Source organism: Gambusia affinis, linkage group LG18 (genome assembly GCF_019740435.1).
Source record: "Gambusia affinis linkage group LG18, SWU_Gaff_1.0, whole genome shotgun sequence".
NCBI lineage: Eukaryota > Metazoa > Chordata > Actinopteri > Cyprinodontiformes > Poeciliidae > Gambusia > Gambusia affinis.
In genome coordinates this window covers 9,463,754-9,485,124 of record NC_057885.1, presented here as the reverse complement: position 1 = coordinate 9,485,124, position 21,371 = coordinate 9,463,754, and the positions used below count along the sequence as shown (strand labels likewise).

Sequence of the window (21,371 nt, the reverse complement as noted above, 5' to 3'; positions counted from 1 at the left end):
CACACTTCTTTCTGTGACTAGTGTGCTGAAGAAGCCAAATAAAATGGCCATCCTTTTTACGGGCAGTATTTGAGTTTGTGGGGCTATGATAGAAATAACCTAAAAAGATTTCAAAGAAGTTATAGTTTTTATCATTATTATAAAACACGGTGATAAAGTTTTAGTCTATTTCACCCACCCCCAGTAAACAATCCTGTCCTGATTTGTAAAACTCTAGAATTGCTTTCTTTCCATGAGTGTAGGTGTAGCGCTGATACTAGCTGTTGTTTATTTCTACCAACAGTTGTTGAGGAGGAGCGCTCTCCTTTCTGTTTGGTACTCGGCTCACGGGAAACTGCCACCGAAATGGGTGTGGCTCACAGCGAGCGGTGGGAAGTGTTACAAAGTTGAAGAAGCTTTGCATTAGCCAATGATGGCTGCTTTAAACTAAGCTGCTGCTGTGCCTGCAAGGTAAATGTTGAAACAGGAAGTGGTGCTGGAGAGTTACAAAAAGCGACAAACGTGGCGTTAAAAATAAATGGTGTGTTTTCGGCAGCTCCAGTTCTGTCAAAATGTTCTGGAGCGCTTTCGACACTTCGTGGTTCTGAGAGAGCTTTTGCTTGTTCTGGTGCCATGCAGAGTTCATTAAGCGCTACGCTTCACACAAAGCACATCTCTAAGCCTCTTGCACACTACATGCACTCCCCACAGAGCGGCTGATCTAATTCTCAATGCAAGTTGTTTCTGATGCTTTGTCCACGTTCAGCGCTGCTCCACAGGAGTAGCACAGATTTGTTTTTTTTGCGTCTTATCGCTTATGGAATGCAAGCAGTGGTTAGCTGAAAAGCAAACCGATCTGACTTAAAAAAAAATAAAAAAATCCCCCTGCATGTTTCAGAGAAGCTGTTTTAGCTGCTGTCTTAGAAGATGTACATGTACTTGTCTGTCTGCGTTCTTTCTGAAACTCTTGTGTGTTTTACTTATTTATTTTTCAGCTGGCGCTAAAGGGACAACCTGACACCTGTTCGACAAAATCCTGTCAACATACATCCTGTTGCTGCTCCCGTTCACTGGGGTCTGATGTGAGGACGCCACGCCTCTCCGTGAAAAGCTTTGTCAGTCAGAGATCCTCTGTTTGTGGTTGCACAATCCTCCACTCATCAATACTTAATAGCTTCCTAATGGCAACTTGTGCTTCCTTTTAATTTATGATTTGGGCTCAAAGCTACTACAGCGCCTCATCGCATTTACACAAGTGCTGCCCGAGTGCTTTTTATAAAAGGCTGTTGGTGCAATAGATTACAGCTGCCTTCTGGATAATTGGTTGCTTATTATCGCCCTATTTTTATTTTTAAACAAGCGTCATAAAAAGAGTTATAGTCAGCCGTCAAGATGGTGGAGGCCCCCATTTATGCCACAGGCATGGCCGCCAAGCTCAGGAGTCAGTGGGATCGCGACGGCGGCCTCGGACAGAACGACAACGCGGTGAAGTTTCTGGGTCAGGACTACGAGTCTCTGAAAGCGCAGTGCCTCCGGAGCGGGACGCTGTTCGAGGACAGTTTGTTCCCCTGCGTCACGTCGTCTCTGGGATTCAACGAGCTCGGCCCCAGATCCTCCAAGACCAGCGGCGTCCGCTGGATGAGGCCCTCGGTAAGAAAAGTGGGGAAACCTGTGGGTGGGTCTTTACTGTATTGTTGTAGATGCATTAAGGGATGGGATGGTTAGTGTTATTCGTGCTGAATTTGAAGAATATTGGAAATGGAGACACAAGCATGAGTGATATTACTTTTCTGAAGTGGTCAAAGGTCAACTCTGAACTCAACAGTGTCTAAAAGAAGTTTCACTCCTTCAACTTTTTGTCACGGTACAACCACAAACCTTAAAAATATATTAAATTCAATGAAAATGAATCAGATGCATGTCTGACAAATCCATTGGTATTTAGCCCCTTGAGTCGATGCTTTGAAGAACCACCTGTCACTGCCATTAGAGCTGCAACTCATTTTTGAAGTATGTCTAATTTCTGTCAGTTCTCCCAATTTCAGACATAAATGTATGAATATCAATTTTCAGATATTGCTTCAAATACTCTTGGATTTAGATCTGGCCTGTTCTCTAACGCATGATACTGCTTTAATAAACCACTACGTTCTGGTTGAATGTTGACGGTTGACTTGCCTGTAGACATTTCCAGCCTTTAAGCAGTTTTCTTTCAAAGTGTCTATAAATTTATTTCCGTCCCCATTACTTGATGCTGTTCTGTAGACTTATGAGGTCTTCAGCTGGATTAATACTGAGATTAAGTTGCAAAAAGAGGGATTCTACCCACTAACTTGGTAACTTCTGAATTCAAAACGTCTGAAGTCGATTGTTGCATGGCAGACGTTTTATGTTGGCACTGTGCTACATTGTGTCCACTTATCACATTATAGCTCAATTAAAGACATTGAGAAATGTATGTGAATAAATGGGAAGGCTTTTTAGATAAGGTGATCACCTTAAATGCTTATGATGTCGACTGCCTGATCACATCTTCTTCAGTACCAAATGGCTGTTTGGATTTTTCTGGCACCTCTTAGTTTCAGACGTGCCATGGTTTAAGACATAAACTCTTTGCTTAAACTAAAAACTTTTTTTTTAAATCCAGGAATTATTGAGCATTGTGAGGAAATGACTGCTTTAATCTGTGCTTGCTGTGTTGCCCAGTGTGAAAAATGGCGCTGCTTTTGAAAAGCTTAATGTCCAATTCCGACCTCAACAAAAACAGAGAAGAGCAAAAAATGTTGTGTGTGTGAGAGCAGATAATGACTTTGTAGGAGTTTTCTGAAGTCTTCCCCAGGATTATTTGATTACCCCCAGAAGCAAACTTTGCCCACAGTCATGACTTTCATCTGTTGCCAGGCAACTACACTTTCAGAGCCGAGTGATTGGGGGTTCTTCCCTCCGGTTTAGGGAGTCTGCAGCATTTTTCTCCTCTTTTTCCTCCTCTGCTCCGTTCCTGCCTCCCGTCTCTGATTAACTCCTCATAAATACACCAGAGCTCTCACTGTCGTCGAGTATTTCAAGAGAGCTCAGTGTGATCACAGAAGCCCTGAAGCCCTGAAGATTCATCACCTTTTTTTTTTTTTTCTCTCCACACGAGTCGTGACAATCTTTCAGTTTTACTGAGCGAAGAACTGTGATCCGATTCCCCCAGGGTCGTGATCGTCTTCGTGACTGCAGCCTTTTATCGCCTCCTGCAGCTTTCGTTTCAGTGGGCTGACCAAGAGTTTATGTCCATAAACATGTCATGGATCTATCCAAGACTGTCGTCCCTAAGGCGTATTGTGATCTCAACTATGTGTTTCTTAATATGTTATATGGTCTGTAATATTTACTCCGTGGTAACTGGGTCAGGGTCGCCACGCATCGCCCCGAAAACCATTGGATGTGTGATGGTGGTATGTTTTCTTGAATCCTTGGGTGGGTTAAAAACAAGTGTTGTCAATCAATTTAAAAGATTTAATCAGATTAATCTCACTTTAGCATTGCAGTCAATCATGATTAATCACTATTCTTAACTTTGTAAGCTTGGACTGTAAAAACAAAACTGCAAGTTTAAAAAAACCCCAAAAAGTTACTCGAATCAAACATCTCAACTTTCAAAGTTTTTATATTTGATAAGATTTAAAAGAAGTCAATCTGCTTCAAACGTAAATTTAAATTGTTAACTATAAACTGGTTGTGCCTCAGTTCACCATACTGCTTTGTTTTTATCCAAACGTCCATCGCGGTGGTTTTTAAAGCGAAACCTGCCTCCGACTCTCCTTGCCCATCGTCTCACTCTCATTTGAGACTCTTCACGGCCGACCGCAGTACAAGACCGTGTAACGCGCCGCTTTGAACTTAAGAGGCTTTCGAGTCAAAATGGGTCACGCAATTAATCTGCATTATGTAATATTAACTCGTTAAAGTTGTTAGATAAATCGCACGTGTTAACGGTAACGGCACCGGTTTAAAAAAAACAAAAAACATTTTCCAAATCCAGCATGTTTCACAACGGACTAAAGTCGAAAGCTCAAAAGGACATAAAGCAGCTACTGGAATATTTCTAAAAATGTAATGTTTTTATTACATTTATTGTGTTGCCTTTGTTTATGTTGCGATGCACCACACAGAAACAGCTGATGTGCATTTGAACCAACTGAGGCTACATGAATTTACATGTTCAAAAAGGCAATAAAAACGTCCATCCATTTTCTAACACCCTTGACCCTTGTGGGGTCAGGAGGTGCTGGTGTCAATCTCCGGGTAACGTTTTGGACGAGAGGCGGAGTCACCTTGGACAGGTCGCCAGTCTGTCGCAGCAATAAAAAAAATAGTTTTATGTTATTTATAATTTTTATTTTTTTTACATTGTAATCTTGAAGAAACCACCTGTTTTGCCTTTGATTGGCAGGATCGCGAGAATAAGACAAGTTACTTTACTTTAAAAATGAGCTGCTAAAGTCATTTCTGCTTTGCGTGTTCCCAACAGGAGTTGTGCAGGCGGCCAGAGTTTATTGTGGACGGAGCGACTCGCACAGACATCTGTCAGGGATCCCTGGGTGAGTCCTGGTGGGACAGCCACTGTTTCACTCACATACCTAGAGAAGAGTCGTAGAAATGTACATTAGTTCCCACTGTGTCAGATAAAGATTCATGTCTCCTGAACAACTGGTTCAGGTGTACTTTCTATTGGAAAGAAAAATAAAAAGCACACAGTTTGCTGCAGAAGTCCAGGGTGAAGGCAAGTCAGCACTGACCTCGCAGTTCCTACTATGGGGAAAACAACAAACAGCAACCAGAGTTACTGGCAGCAACAATCCCATGAGGGACTGGAGGCATGGGGCTGTGGTTGTTCCTCTCTGGATCGCTGGCATGAGATTGTGTTGTTTTTTTTAATCTTTTTATCTGCTGTTACTTGTTTTCCCCCTACATCTGCAGTGTGAGAGTTTAAATTAACCACACCAGTACCAGTTGTGTTTTTGTTCTTTTAATTCTGCGTTATCTGAGCCCTTAGCGTAGAAACTTACCAGCCCCGGATGAAATTTAGCTTTACAGAGTTTCGAGCTCCTGGTCTGTCAATGTTTACCTACAATGTGTCAAATATGGAGTTCCTTTTCTCCACTTTTAGCGAGGACATGGATGAAAAAACTTCAGTTTTCAGAAGCAGGGCTTCCACTTTATTCACAACCAGAAATTACTGAAAGCTACACTTTCTCAAAAATGTTTTGTATTTATTTATTTTCTTCCTCCCCCTTTATATTCTTGTAACTTTTCAACTGTTGCGTCAATTTCTCCTTTCTCTTTCTAGTTTCCTTCCTCCTTCCCTTTTTTCTTTGCCCTTCCTCGTTTTTATTTCCTCCTGTCATTCCTTGCTCTTATTTACTTCCTGTAGTGTTTGCCTTTCCTTCCTTTCTCTTTATTATCTTGTTCCTCATTTCCTGTTTCTAGTGTTTGTCCTTCCTTCAAGTCCAAATTTTTTCTTGTTCGATATACAGAAACTCACAGTAGTTTGTAATTTAAAACTTTATAAAGTGAGGGATACTTACTTTTTATGTTTGGGTTTATTAACTGTAACAGTGGCTTATCAAATAGCTGTGAAGCCCACCAGGTGATGTTTCTGACCACGGTCCTGACTGGGCTGATGTGATCTGAATCACCTGCCCTTCAGACAGCATGTCACACAAACGGATCTTCCCCATTCTAACTCTGAACTGACAAACTCAACTCCACTTTATCTAATTGTCATGTTTATTTCAGTTTTTTTTTTTTTTAAGTGTTAATGTTCCCCTCCCAATGTCTTTAAAAAGGTCTGGCCGAGTGAGAATCGACGCCGACCGTTTCCTGATGAAGCCGTTTCATTAAAGCCCCTTTCGACAGAAACTTCATTGCAAAATTATTACCACAAAAATGTATCGACTTGGAACACATTAATAACTAAGCACAGAAACTTGAAGAGCTGTTTTTCTTTTCCAATGCCGGGGTATTGCTGTGCTTGTATTAGTGGTTCTTTGTTGAATAAAAGGAAAATATTACCAACACAGCTTGTTATTTCTACATGTACAGCTCTTAGTAAAAAAAAAAAAAATGCAATCAGGTTGTAGATTTTACTCCAGCTACAACAGAGCAAATGGAGACGCTAGTCGAGGTGTGTGATGCGGATGTGTAAAGGTGTTTGAAATCCAGCTAATGGCTTATGTTTGAAAAGAAAAGCTGTTCTGCAGCTTGTTGGAGGCTGAGTAAAAGCGTGAGCTGGCGTGTGTGGCGGCATGAAAAGTGTCAGTCAGGGTTTTCTTTCTCTCGAATTATGAAGAAACTGTTGCATGACGATTGAGCAGAAGTGGCTCTTGTAGCCACAGTGTGATTCTTGCTATTGCGTCTGAGTTTCAGTGCTAATTTGAAGCACAGAACCACTACCGTTTATAGAAAGTTGTTTTTTTTTTAGTAATTCTACAGTGACTCACTAAATTATTCACACACCCTTAATGTTTCAGATTAGAATCAATGTGTTTTTAGCATAATTATACAAAGTGCATGCACAGCCGAGTTGTGTGTGTTTTTGTTGCCCCTCTTTTAATCAGCCACTTCTACGTCATCCAGTTCAACAAGCTGCTTTCAGAAATCCTCTAGTTTATAAATTACCTGGGGAAAAAAAAAAAAAGAAAACTGTGGGATGCTGTAAAAAATGGCTCGCACATTATCCACCGATGAAACGTGCCGCCCTACATGCAGCGAACAGGTTAAGATCAAATCACATTCAGCCCTAAGACTTGCAGGAAGAGGCGCGGCTAAAGCAATCAGTCTACAGTTTTATGATACATTGATTTAATGTCACAGTAAACTTTAAATCAATGAATCACATAATAAATAAAAATAATCTCGATAATTCCCATGTGTATGTTTTGCTGTTTTTCTTTTTCCTCTCTTTCTTTCTACCAAAATTGGTCTTCAGTTTGATGCTTTGGTCTCAATTAGACGTTTTTTTTTTTTTTTTTTTTTTAATTGACAAATTTTGTTTCTAGAATCTTCATGGTTCATCTTATTTGCTGTTTTGTCTATTTATTTTGCATATTTAAAATGTGTTTAATGTTCATTAGAATTTAAAGCTTATTGATCTTTGAGAATGTGTTTATCGTGGCCTCACCACTGTATTACTGGAAGGTGGTTTCAAAACAACAATATTATCGTTTATCGCAATGACTTCTGGGACAATTTATCGCCTAGCAAAATTTGTAGTCGTGACGGGCCAGTTCAGAGGCGACTGAATGCAAACGGACAAAACTCTTTTCAGGGTTTTGATTGTAAAACATTTATAAAGACTGCAGTTTTCCTTATGCTCTACTTTGTCAGTCTTCACAAGAAAGGGACAAGTTTTGTGGTTGTAACAAAACGTGAGCACAATCCACAAATATACTTTTAGAAGTTCTTTAAGACTGGAAGTTGAACTGATCCAGTAGTAAGTGTGTCCAGCTGTGTCTATCACTGGAGGAAGGTGAATTGATTCATTTTTTTTAATTTTTACTGTTGTTGGTTTGCACCTGCAGGAGACTGCTGGCTGCTGGCGGCCATCGCCTCGCTGACGCTGAACGATAACCTCCTCCACAGGGTGGTTCCTCATGGACAGAGCTTTCAGCAGGGTTACGCTGGCATCTTTCACTTTCAGGTAACGGCTCCACTTCCTGTTTTTACAGAACGAGCGGAGACCACCCCCCCCCATTCCTGTCTTAATATTCGATCAATCTTTTCCTGTACACCTTCCGGGCAACACGGAAATATTTTGCCGCCTACAGCTTTCCCTGTTTCCATGTTCTACTCTGCAGATTTTCTATTTTAAGACGCACTTTTCTCCTGCTGGGATTAAAATACTAGGCAGGATAAATGTGGAACCATTCTGACAGAAGGCATAAATGCATATTTATATCTCCCACATTTTATCGAAGGTTTTAAACGCGATCAGAACGTGCAGTGTAATTCCCAGAAGCCATGGGAGCGTCTTCGGTTTTGAAGGCGGCGGCTGGCTCGACCAGAGCCTGTTCAGCGAAGCACGTTGGAACTACCGGTTTTGAGCTTTTCATGGAAAGATTTGGCAGGCAGGTACAATGGCTTCCAGGAAACCTTGAGGTTGTGAAAGATTGTTTCAAATTCTCCTTCACAGCAGGGTTAGCAATTCTTCTACCGCTGCGGAAATCCAGCCGTGTTGAAAACTGTTCCAGAGGTCGTAGGTCAAACCTGATTTAAGTGTGAAGGTAGCCAGAAAGCTGCGACTCTCTTAAATGTGAATATTTTTTTCAGTTTTTGTGTTTCAGCAAGATTATCTTGAGCATGCCACACCTTTTCCACTCCTGGGCGCTTGTGGTAACTGTATCTTAAAAGCGTTGACATGAGTTCATCTGTTGCAGTAGCAGAATGTCTCACTAATTATCAATAACATAAAATCAAACCTTTAACTTCCATCCATTTACTAAATGAGGGGAAAATCTCAAATAAGGAAATTATTGCAAATAATCAGTGTCACACTTATTGCCAGTGTTAACAATCCTTTTAAAGCATATTTACATGAATAGTGAACGTTTCTTGTCATTGAAAACACCCAAAAGCTTTAATTTGTTTTTTTTTTTAATGTTTCTCTGTGCTAAATAAGTGACAACAATCTGAGTATGACACTCTGAGTTAAATAACTTTGAGTGAGATTGTAATTTAATTCAATCAAAGGGACAATGTAAGTTCACAACATGCAAAGAGAAAGTCGGTGAAGGAACTGTGTCGTTTTGAGTTGTCGGACCAGACGGCATTGGTTTTTAATCTCAGGGGTTTTGAGTTTCCAGAATGTTTTACGTTGATGTGTACTGGAGATTGTTTGACTCTGTGGGGGTGTTCAGCTTGAATTGTTCAGAGCCGTGCTTAGAGATCTGATGTAGCGTTCTCCTTGATTCAACAAGCAAAATAGCACAGGACTCAGAAGAACTGTCTCAATTGTTCTTTTGTTACTTTTTTTTTTTGTCCATTTTAATTGGACAGACACCTTTGAATTATTGCCTCCACTTACCCATATTTATAGTCTAAATAAGACTTATAAACATTAAAAGAACTGAAACTGCAAGCAGTTTAGATAATATTACTGTAAAGACTGATTTATTTCTTTATTTTTTCACTGATAATTTGGCACAGCAACGTTAGCAAGCTAGCAGACTAGCTGGTCGTCCTGGGAACACAGTCTGCTCCCCATTAGCTTAAATTAGCATGGCAGTTCCCAGACTTATTTTAGCATCTGCAAAGCATCTCTTGGGAGGTTGTGGAGATCTGTCTTAGTGGTGGCAGGGTAATGGTGTCTTGTGTGCTCTGTGTATTACAACAACTAGGCCTGTACATAGCTTTTCAAGGTTTAGAAAAGCTAAACCTTGAAAAGGTTAGTGTATATTTTCACACCAGCTGCAGCATAAATTGTGAGAATCATGGTCAGAGGTGTACGTCGCTCTGCTCACGTGTCGCCAAGATCGTTGAAGTACTGGTGGGATTTCCTCTTCCTCAAGATTGAAATCGGTAATCGTTCAGAAATGTCCCACGTGAATGAATGAGAGGAATTCAGCAGAAAGTTTGGAACCATTCAAGCACAGAGGTGATGATTCTTGTGGCCGTAGCAGAGTGGTACGACTGTCAGGAAGGCTGCAGTGCAAGAAAACTCTTTAGCAACTACTACAGAGCAGCGGCTACATTTTAGCTTTAATGTTAAAATCTATTTTCTTCATTCAGTCACGGAGAACGTAGGATGGTGTTAATCCTCGTGTGAAGACTCCTTTAGAGCTTCTTCAGTTACCTCAGATTTTCTTTTATTTGATTGAAGACGGTGGGCAAATCTTTCCATTAATCTCTACATGCTCAGAAGAAGATGCAACTCTGATTAATTAAACCAATTCTGTAGAAACTGCTGCTGTTTCTACAGAATTACAGTGTGTAGATCATATCGTTGAAGTCTAAGCCTCAAAAATGACCCTGAAAGGTTTATTTTAAAGAAAGGTTCTCACTCGGTTTCAGTTCTTTTACATTTAAAGCATAACTGGCTGATTATGGGGTCTTTGACTAAAAAAAATATCTTAAGCACAGATATGAACAACAGTACATGGCCAAAGTAAACAAAACAAAGTGCCGAAGCAGGGAATAAGAAACCAGAATGCACCTAGTCTCTCAGTAGGATTTAAAACTTAATTTCTAAATGAAGGAAGCTGATCGAGTCTCTCCTGGTTTTTAGACTCCTCCATTTGGAGTGAGAGATTAGTTATTAATACAAACAGAAGGTGTTTGTAAAATCACTAACACCTGTCTGAGATCTGTAAAAAAATATAAATATGAAATGGTGTTTCAGCAAGCCTTACTGAAAAATAAACAAGTTAGTGTAACGAGAAGTGGACAAAAATACAGTATTTTTATGTTTTTATTTTTAGGATTTGTGATCATAAGATGAGGTTTAATCTGTGAAAGAAAAACCATAAAAGCACATTTCTGAATTGTTCTCAGAGTGTGATATGAACCCGTCAACCAACTTTTATTTCTTATTTTTTTAGCTCTTTTTGTCAAGACGGATCTAAGAGTTCAAAGCGCAGCTTTTATGTCTCTGCCTTCTATTTTTACTTCCCAAATCACTGGAGATAAGCAGCTTCTCTCTCCCTCACCCAGGCAGTCACAGTATTAATTGCCGCCTGTATTTAAATTGCTGTTCCATTAATAATAGAAACTGTTAATGTGAACTCCTGCAGGATCTTTCAAGCTGATCCTCCTTTCTCTCTTTGACCCGGTCATTCTGCTTTGCAACGTAGTTAAAGAATCTGTTCTGCTGTTATGCATGGATGCAGCCGTTGGGAGGTGACTGCAGCTTATCAGTTGAACTTTGCTTTATTGTGTGCAACAACAAATGCATGTAAACTGCAACAAGAAGGCATCTGTAGCACTGACACAGATCTGGCCTTGGTTTAAAAGGTCTTATCTTCAGGAAGCTAACAGGAAGTGAACACATGGTCAGTCCACATGTCAGATTTGACTGGTTCCCTTCTTTGTCTGACAAGATTATTTGAATAAGTTTGAGATTTTTTTTTTATAATCATTTGCATGTTTTATAACTGATTGTAACCACAGCCTGTATTAAAGGAGTTGTTTTGCAAATGGAGAAGCGTCATTAAGTAACAAAGTTGACCAAGCTAGACATAAATATCTGGTTTTAGAAAACACTTTTACTGTCAGTTTTGTGTTTAGGAGTCAAAGTCACAAATGAAAACTGCAGTTCCCAAACTCCCAGATAAATAAAGGTTAACCATACTTAAACTGTGGGTTTGTACTTTGTGATGCTTTTGCATCACATTTGAAGTGATTTTTAAGGCGCCAACTGAGAGCAAAGCAGATGCAGGATAATTGCTTGGCCTATTCTGAAATGACACAAACTGCATTTTTAGAAAGAGGTTTCTCACAGTAACTGTATGTTCTGTACATCACGTGGGCGCAGTTGGCTGATACCATGACCAAAAGATACTTGCTTTTAGAATTATGAGTCAAGAAACAAAAGGCTTTGATCTTGCCGGGGCTTTCTGCACCAGCACTTGTTGAAAATTTCCGCAGATCATCAAATCTTGCTCTAGGCCTTTCGGCATCCACGTGACCAGTTTTTGTCACTTTGCTTCGGTTTTGGAGGTTTGTTCAGTTCTTGCTAATGTCTCTGCTGTGCCAGATAATCTCTACTTTATTATGACTGTCTTAACAGTGATTCATGGCGTTGGTAATGCTTGAAAAATGTTTATTTTTTACCCTTCTCCTGCCTTATTCCCTTTGTCAATGTGATCCCTCTGATGGCGTCTCTGTGGCCGATGTTTTACTACAAGATTAAGTAAGTGTCAGGAATTGTCTGCTGGAACAAACTGTTACTTTATGTGGGATTAACCAAATGACATGAGGTCTCTGTTGAGGCCTACTTTACATTCGATGGAGTGTGAAGGTTAATTCTGAATAAAATTAGATCCCCAGCTAAATGAGGGTGTACTTACTTATGCAGCTACATTATGTTCAATGTATTTTTTTTTCCTCTTTAAAATATTTGAGTTTTGACTTTAAGTAATAAGTTGTAGCTTCTGATTTGGAAGTTCTTCCTTTTTTTAAAAACTATTCTAAACCAGAATAAAAAATGTAAAAAAATACACGACATAGAAAAAGACTTGGAATATTTACAGGTGCATCAATACAAATGCAATGCACGGTAAAGACGGCCACACTTGGAACGGTCCAAACTTAGCAACAAGGCTACTTCAGTCGTTATTTTTGATCCGTTTTCAAACTGCTTCAGACAAAGTTGTGCCTCTTACGTCTTTACGTCTTTACTCCGATCATTTGTCCCTGTAGTACCAAAACTTTGAAGAATCTACAAAACATGCCTCCATAAGACTGCCTTCTGCTTCTCTAAAAGTCTTACTGTTCACAAAAAGAAAAGAAACGGAGAAAATCTGGTTGTATCTTTTGTAATGACGCCACCGTCTGAGCTCGCTGGGTCACTGAGCCCTTTCAAGATAATTTGACTTTTGATCCGGTGGGCGTTTTGCCAGCTGAGGGGAACAGAGCCATCCCGACGGAGGGACGACACACTCACTCATCAGTCGCACACAGCGTGCTCGGTCTCAGAGATTATGTCGAACGTGAAATAAAACAGAGATCCGTCAGGGATCCCTTCTATCAGCCCGTTCAGTCATGAAAACTGTCGGAGCAGAAACGAGTAGACAAACGACCCAGCTGTCTCTGCACATTCCCTACGTAAGCCCACATGGTGCAGACAAATGTCTAAAACAAGGCGGGGCGTAGTCCTTAGTAAGTTTTAAATGTAGTTTATAATGGTCAGAAAAAGGTGAATTTCTCTTTCCCCTGGTGTGCGGTTGTCTCATGCGGCAGAAAGATCAATAAAAATCATCACGAAGTGGCTCACAGCTGCTAGTATATACTCCTCTGGGACCAGACAGTGGTGCACTGCAGAATCGTGTATCATGTATTCATTGTTGCTTTACTAAAGAGAGAGGGAATAATGCTCCAGCTTGCTCAAAATGTCCTGCACATGCATGATGCACTAAATCTAAACACTGGAAACCTGAACACCATACAAATGCAAAAAAAAAAAAAAGCTTCCTGTTTTGTAAAACATGCTCTACCTCCATAATCCTTTCTTTAGACTTCTGCTGTATTCGTTAGGAGGTCTTTGCTTTCTACTGGATTTGTGCGCTTTCAGATCTGTCTTGGATTTTCCTTTTTTGTGTAAGTTTGGATCCCTTAAACCTGTGGATAAATTACCCTGAACTAAATGAGTCATCCCAAAATGTTATGAGTCCAAGCTGCAGGGAGTGAGAAGGCAGAAAGGGGGAAGGAACAAATCAAAAACAAGGGGAGTCTTGGTCAGAAACAAAAGTAAACTGGAGCAGAATCCTTTAAGATATTTGCAGCAATGCGCTGTTTGCACGGGAACGCCCACTGTTGAATAGTTTTGAGGGTTTTTTCTCAGGCTCAGACACTAAACTCCCTGCAAGTCACGACACTGATCTGGTTCGAGTTCGTTATGTTTTTTTTTCTCACAGCGTCTTTGGGCGGCGTTCACACTTGGCTGTTCCAGTCTGAAACTGCGCGAGCCTCCAGTGGGGCGTATTGTGGTACGGTTTCTCCCAGAAGTGATCTCAGCTTTGCAGGCAGGTTTTGGAAAGTTTCTGTTGCACATTAAAAACAGATGCTGACCAACAAAAGTGGGCTAAATGCTCCTGGATGCAACGTGATGCTAGTGCGCACTCATTAGCGCTGTGGTTAGGCTAAAAAGACAGTTCTCCAACCTTCTTCCTCTTTTCTTTGTCTCTTCGATTGGCCTAAACCACAAATGGAGCTTTTTCTTTTTGCTGGAAATGCTTCCATTGCATTCAATTACTGCTTTACGGTTTCTGCACGTGGCTTTTCATTTGGTCCTTGTGTTTTAGCACAAGTCTGGATTTATAGATATGTTTAGCACACTAGCATATCCAGTTCAATCATAGCCCAAGATGGCCTGCCTTTTTCTTTTCTTTTTTTTTTTGACACAATAAAAACTTCCACAGTAGAAGTGTTGCAAGTTTGAACTGCTATATTTGGTCCACAGATGTCAAACGTGTGCTGTTCAGATGTCAACACAGTGCTGATTTTACTTCATCTTATTCTGAGGTGTGTAGATGACTGCACTGATAAATGACACACTGATAAATGACACACCTCTGCATGACAAATGCTTGAAGGGACTCTGGCTTCTTTGCTTTCTTATGAATTCAGGAAATAGTTCTTTTTTCTTTTTTTTTTGTTTTGTTTTTTTTTGGCCAGTTGGGACTCTCATTGCATTGAACTTTCATATCCAGGTTTTCCCTTAATATTTTTTTCAATTTTGAAAAAATTTAAATAAAAGGCGCGAATATGTTCGGACAGCAGAAGTAGCTTGCTCTCTCCAGTTGTTGCTGAACATTTCATTTTTGCACCATTCCTCGTAATATGACAGTGGCACATCAAAGATGACATGCATCTATCTATATATAGATAGATATATATATATTTAGATAGATATATCTATATATAGATATTAGATATTTAATTTCTCCATGCTTGGAGAAGTGGCCAACACAGACTGAAAGACTTTGTTCACTGTGGAGTCAGTGAACGAAGCTACAAGCAGATAATAACCCTGAAGGAGTCCAGAACATCGATATCATCGTTCACAACTTCTCCTTCTGTTCGCCCATCGGCCCGGTTGAAATCCCACTGGAGAAACCGAGGTCAATGGGAGAAATCTCAGACAGAGTCCTGAAGGGAGATGAGAATCAAGCTGAATTGCATGGAAAGGCGTTTGCCCAGCTAGTCGTCCACATGGAGTCGATGGGGTAACGGGTCCAGAAGGGAACCACAGACTGCTCTCCCAGGCCAGACTAGACACATCTTCATCCGTTCATTTTAAATCCTATGTTGTATTGAAAAACAATCTAATTATTATTAATAATAATGTCACCAGAAGCTGCTGATGCTGGTCATCTGACAGAGACATGAGGGATAAGCTACTATACTTTTAAAAACAGATAGAAACTTTTGTTTAATGGTTAATATACAAGAAACGTGAAGAACCAACAGACTCATAACCAGTTTACAGGAAAGCATAATTTCTTTGGCATCAATCTTTACTCTTTACTTATGCTAACATGTAAAATTATTAAACCAAAATTATTTCTTACTAGCTCTTCTGCAAGCAGGCAAAGTTTCTTGTCACATTTTACAACAGCAGCAGCAGCAAATGTCTGCAAGTTACATTTAATTTTACTTTTAAGATATTTTAAGTCAAGTATGATTCAAAATTTTAAGCCTGATAGAATAATAAAACCCTACTTAAATTAATGGTTTTAATATACCATTGTCAATCTAAACTTAATATTTAACTTTTAAATCCCTGTTTTGATCTCCAGCCTCCTGAAATATAAACTTCCATCATCCGTCATGATTAATAATCACCTCAAATGATTAAGTGACTCAGTTGCAAAGGGTTAATAGTTTGAGTCCTGTAGAACTGACCTAACCGTTTCCATAGCAACGATCCCAAGCAAGACTTTCCCCCAGAGCTACAGTGAGCTCATTGTTGCTATGACGACTTCTATGACATATATCTATGTCATAGATCAAAGGACATCTGAGAATATAAATGCTTTCATCTCAAAGCATCAGGTAGTTCACAAGAAACTCTTGAACATTTTAGGTCTGGATTTTAATAGTATTGTTACGATGGCAGAGGTTTTAAGCACAATGTTTTTCCCCATTACTTTTGGAGTGGGATATGTAATAACAACTGGCGTTAGAAAAGCCTTTAACAAATTTCTTCCTGGAGTCACTTTTGACACAAACGGCTTTCAGGACCAGGGCACAGAGTTCGACAAATTTAATGCCTTTCTGTTCAATCCTTCCCCGGCTGGGGAAGTTTGCAGAGAAGAAACTTGCGAATCCCAGGATGAGTACCCGGTGTCCAAATATGATGCTTTTGATTTGTATCTTTTTGAGCCATCCAGAAAGCAGCAAACCTCACTGCCCAAGGACCTTTGCAGTGAGGTTTCAGGTGATGATGACATTGAAGACAGCGATTCCTCAGATTCCTCCGACGACTCTAATTCTTTGGATTCGTATGACACCTCGGATCTTGACGAGTTATCCTCAGGCTCCGATTTAAGTTTTAAAATATTTCAGGCAGGAGAAATAACACCCGCTCTAACAAGAAAGGATTTGGAAGATGGTGGCCAAGTAGAGACAGCGCTCATGGAGGAAAAAAAGCCAACTCCTCCACCCAGCCGTCAGGATAAAACCTGGTGCATCATATTTTGATGCAAAACGCCAAACGCAGTTTAACTGATTTATTGAGTAGTTGAGTGCAATGGGGAGAGAATGGAGAGGCGTTGATCTGTAGCAGCAGGGAGGAACCGGACCAGAGGAGGAACTGAGGAAAGGTGAGAGGTTAAACAGGGAAGCAAATGAAGGGAATGATGGTGTAACCTGGCGATGGCTTACGGTCTGAGGGTTAGGATGAGCAGAGGTGGGTACATGGGTTTCCCAGCAGTTGGTGCAGGGTGGGATTTCCAGGTGGAGGGGTTCCAGCACGAGGCTGAGGGTGGACAGGCAGCAGCTGGCTGGTGGTGGTGAAGGTATCCAAGAGCAAGGCCTGGCGGAGCAGAGAGGATCGGGGAATTCAGGTAGTCTGAGCACCAGGGAGTGATCAGAGCTGGTTCTCTGAGGAGGGAATAGATGAGAGATAGTGATGTTACGTGATGAGGCGTGTCGAGTAATGGAGGGGGCGTTTCCGTAAAGCGCATATCGAGGCTTGCTTCGTTTAGGGGAGGAGCCGAAAACGATGACGTCCGAAGCCTCTCTGCCCGGCTGTACCACGTGACTGCTTTGGGAAGTGGCTCAGATTTTGGCGCGCGGTTTGACAGCTTTAGAAACCCCACAGGCTCCATTCAAAATGTGGGTTGTTGTAGGCGAGTTGCGGTCAGTTGAGAGAGTGGATAGAGTTTTCATAGTTTGGATAGTGGTTATTTAGTTTGAGACAGGTAGAGAGAATAAATATATATAAATAAACACTACAACTTCCCCCACCCAATAGGGCAGTTTCACTAGGTTTGTGTTAAAACACTTAACACTAGGTTCACTGCCCAAGGACCTTTGCAGTGAGGTTTCAGGTGATGATGACATTGAAGAGAGCGATTCCTCAGATTCCTCCGACTCCTCTAATTCTTTGGACTCGTATATAATATTATATTATATTATAATATTATATACTATAGTAATACTATTACTATAGTATTACTACTATAGTAGTTATTATATTCCTAAGTAATTAAAAGAAACACACAGAATTCCACACCACATCTACATGTTAAGATATGTTTGATAAATGCTTTCAAATTGCATTTATCAAAAAGCATTTTGATTAATGAATTACAGGATTATAATAGTTGTCAGGCTAAAAGTGCAATTAATTCTGTTATAGATCCAGATACCAATTTCCCATTAAGAATAATAGATTAATTATTCTTCTATAGTAATGAATATTTAATCCCAGGTCTTCAGTCAAAACATCTAGAGTTACATATTTTCCTGGGTAATTTTAATCTGACTATGTCACAACAACAAATACATTGGAGCAGAATGCTTTGGGTCTGCATCATACTGCCCCCTGCTGGACACCAATCAGATCTCTTTTCCTAGAAGTGAGACTATTTGCATCTACCTGTAATACTTTAATTGAAAAGAGATGAAAACAGAACCAATACCTGTTTGTTTTCCTGGAAAGCAGGATCAGGTGTCTAAACACATCTGGCTCTAGGCAAACTATTTCAGAGAAATTGACTCTGCCCTCCTGTTCAGTACTTTACATGAAGTAGAGAAACCTGTTTGATTTGGAAGATGATTGCTGTTGCACACATTCTACAAAACCTTCTAACAGTTCTTAGTAAACATTAGTAATCTCATTTGTCAAAAGAGTGACCAATGTTGTTTTCTTTAACTTGAGTTAAACCAGAATATTTTTTTACTGTTCTTGTATTATTAATACTTTGTATCAAAAAAATTTATTTTTTTGTTTTTTAAAATCTTTATTCACACAAAAAATGTGAAAAATTTATGTTGCTAATTTGGCTTGGTAGACCGACGACTCTAATTCTTTGGACTCGTACGACACCTCGGATATTGACGAGTTATCCTCGTCAGGTTCTGATTGAAGTTTTAAAATTTTTCAGGCAGGACAAATAACACCCGCTCTAACAAGAAAGGATTTGGAAGATGGTGGCCAAGTAAAGACAGCGCTCATGGAGAATAAAAAGCCAACTCCTCCACCCAGCCGTCAGGATAAAACCTGGTGCATCATATTTTGATGCACCAGGTTTTATCTTCGTTACATCTTTCACGCTACTCCAGATTTTTAGTTCTTCTCTCACGATGGAAAATGGGTTTGATTCCTCCTGAAATCAACAATCATCTGTCATGGTGAGTGGTTGCCAGGACTCGAAGGCAAGGAACAATGACGGACGCCAAGCGTAGTTTAACTGATTTATTGAGTAGTTGAGTGCAATGGGGAGAGAATGGAGAGGCGTTGATCTGCAGCAGTAGGGAGGAACCGGACCAGAGGAGGAACTGAGGAAAGGTGAGAGGTTAAACAGGGAAGCAAATGAAGGGAATGATGGTGTAACCTGGCGATGGCTTAAGGTCTGAGGGTTAGGATGAGCAGAGGTGGGTACATGGGTTTCCCAGCAGTTGTTGCAGGGTGGGATTTCCAGGTGGAGGGGTTCCAGCACGAGGCTGAAGGTGGACAGGCAGCAGCTGGCTGGTGGTGGTGAAGGTAGTGATGGTCTGTCTGAAGCCAGGCTTCGAGGCTTGTGCCGAGTAATAAGGGGGCGTGACCAATGAAGCCCCGCTTCGAGGCTTGTATCGTCTTGCTGAAAACCACGTGACCGGCAACAAACGAGGCCTCGCATTGCATGGGTCACGTGACTGCTTCATTTTGCGTGTCGGTTTTCAAAATAAAAGCGTGACGAGCCGATACTTGATCGCATGAGTGGAGTATTTGTCTTCATAAGTGGCCGAAATAAAAGGAACCTTTTATAGTTCATGTGTATTAATGATTTTGATGATGACACTCATCAAAATGTAATGTTTATCAGTTTTCTCAATGGTTGATTGTGGCATATTTTGTGACTTTATATTTATGTTTTTATTAAGTAAAACATTTTGACACTGCATCGTTGCTGAAATGTGCTACACAAATAAACTTGATTTAAATGGAGCCAGCAAGAAGAAAAAATCTGACATCAGGAAATAATTGAGATGATTCACTCACAATATTCTTAAATAACAATTATTAAAACCTTCAGCTTAAAATTTTCACCTTCTTGAAATTTCCACTATTTCTTTGTTCTGCAAAAATATATCAGTCTTGCACAGCAGAAACAGACTTAAATCTGTTGGACGAGTAAAATTCTGGCTTATGAGTAAAAATATAAGGGATCAGATCAGAGAGCCACTAGAAAGTTTTTCAGGAGCTGGAGATTGGCACCAGCAACCCTCCCGACCCCATTAGGGACGAAGGGTGTTCAGAAAATGGATGGATGGATGGATGGATGATAAGTGATCAATGTGGTAGATTAGCTACCGCTGCTATTAGCTAATTAAACACCTGCTCTACTGATGATCTGTCAGCGTTGGTTTTTAAGTTGCCTTTAATTTTCTAACTGAGCTGAAACTTATTTTACGAATAAAAAATCTCCATGTGCATTAATGAGTTTTCTCCGGGTGCTCCGGCTTCTTCCCACAGTAGAAAAAGATTTTGTGCACATCAGATAACAGATAAGTAATGGAAAAAAATTTTCAACCTGTTTCTAATAAGAATTGTTATTATTCTTAGTAATAATGGCAATAATAATATGAATATATTAGTATGTTAATCAATATACAATTATATAATATATGATTAATGATTATATATGATATAATATATATACCATATATATATATATATAATAATTATATTATAATTATATAATATTATTATATACTATAGTAATATAGTAGTTATTATATTCCTAAGTAATTAAAAGAAACACAGAATTCCACACCACATCTACATGTTAAGATATATTTGATAAATGCTTTCAAATTGCATTTATCAAAAAGCATTTTGATTAATGAATTACAGGATTATAATAGTTGTCAGGCTAAAAGTGCAATTAATTCTGTTATAGATCCAGATACCAATTTCCCATTAAGAATAATAGATTAATTATTCTTCTATAGTAATGAATATTTAATCCCAGGTATTCAGTGAAAACATCTAGAGTTACATATTTTCCTGGGTAATTGAAACTTTCTAAATTTAGTTTAATTTATTCTCTATTAAGCCTATATATGTATATCTATAGCTGACTAATGCGACAGAACAAAGTACACTGAATTTCTTCATGTCCATGTAAGAGGTTTTTCAATGCTCGGTCATATATGGCAAGAAAGGAACATGTCTGACACCAGCCTAACCTTTTACTGCAGCTGGCTGCTACAAAGGAGGATGTATGTGCTGTTGGGAGTTTGTAGAGGTGTAGATTTAGCGCTTCAAGCATGTTTGGAGTGTTAAAAGGAAAATCTTGTCAGGAAAAACTCCCAAGCCACCGAATTCACAGGAGACAAAATTTGGGCTTACTGAAATGCAGTTTTTGCTGGAAACTTTTTTTTTTTATTCCTATATCAAGCTGTTTTGTTTTTAGCTTTTTATTAGAGAAATTTCTCATGTTTGTTGGCGCTTTTTTTTCGTGGTAGTTTTGTTTTTACTTGCCTTCATTTGGATACATGTTGGTGTGTAATGACCAGCAGGATTCCTATCTGACTTGGATTTTTATTCAGTTGTTTTTTGTAGCTCCTTATCGAGTCTGTGGTGATTCACACTATGGTGAGACAGTCTTGCAGGCCTCATTTCTGATTTGCACCCATATGCAAATCTACCCAGCTGCTGAAGAGAAGTGTGTGTGAATTGGTGAAATTCCAGACATTGCTTTTAATGCTGCTGTGTTTCTGCAATAAATCTGAAACAAATAATTTAACCTCTGTGGTTACTCCTTTAGTGAGGATAATTTTAATCTGACTATGTCACAACAACAAATACATTGGAGCAGAATGCTTTGGGTCTGCATCATACTGCCCCCTGCTGGACACCAATCAGATCTCTTTTCCTAGAAGTGAGACTATTTGCATCTACCTGTAATACTTTAATTGAAAAGAGATGAAAACAGAACCTATACCTGTTTGTTTTCCTGGAAAGCAGGATCAGGTGT

At 39.7% G+C, this 21,371-nt stretch overlaps 1 protein-coding gene across 1 annotated transcript in view; it reads left to right on the top strand.

The window, feature by feature from the left end:
* Positions 1–21,371, top strand: part of capn1 (calpain 1) — a 36,979-nt gene that overhangs the window by 4,212 nt on the left and 11,396 nt on the right. The window contains exons 2-4 of the mRNA XM_044097310.1: positions 975–1,629; positions 4,496–4,565; positions 7,548–7,666. Coding sequence (XP_043953245.1) covers positions 1,372–1,629; positions 4,496–4,565; positions 7,548–7,666 — 447 coding nt within the window. The 5' untranslated portion in view covers positions 975–1,371. The remainder of the gene's footprint in view (positions 1–974; positions 1,630–4,495; positions 4,566–7,547; positions 7,667–21,371) is intronic.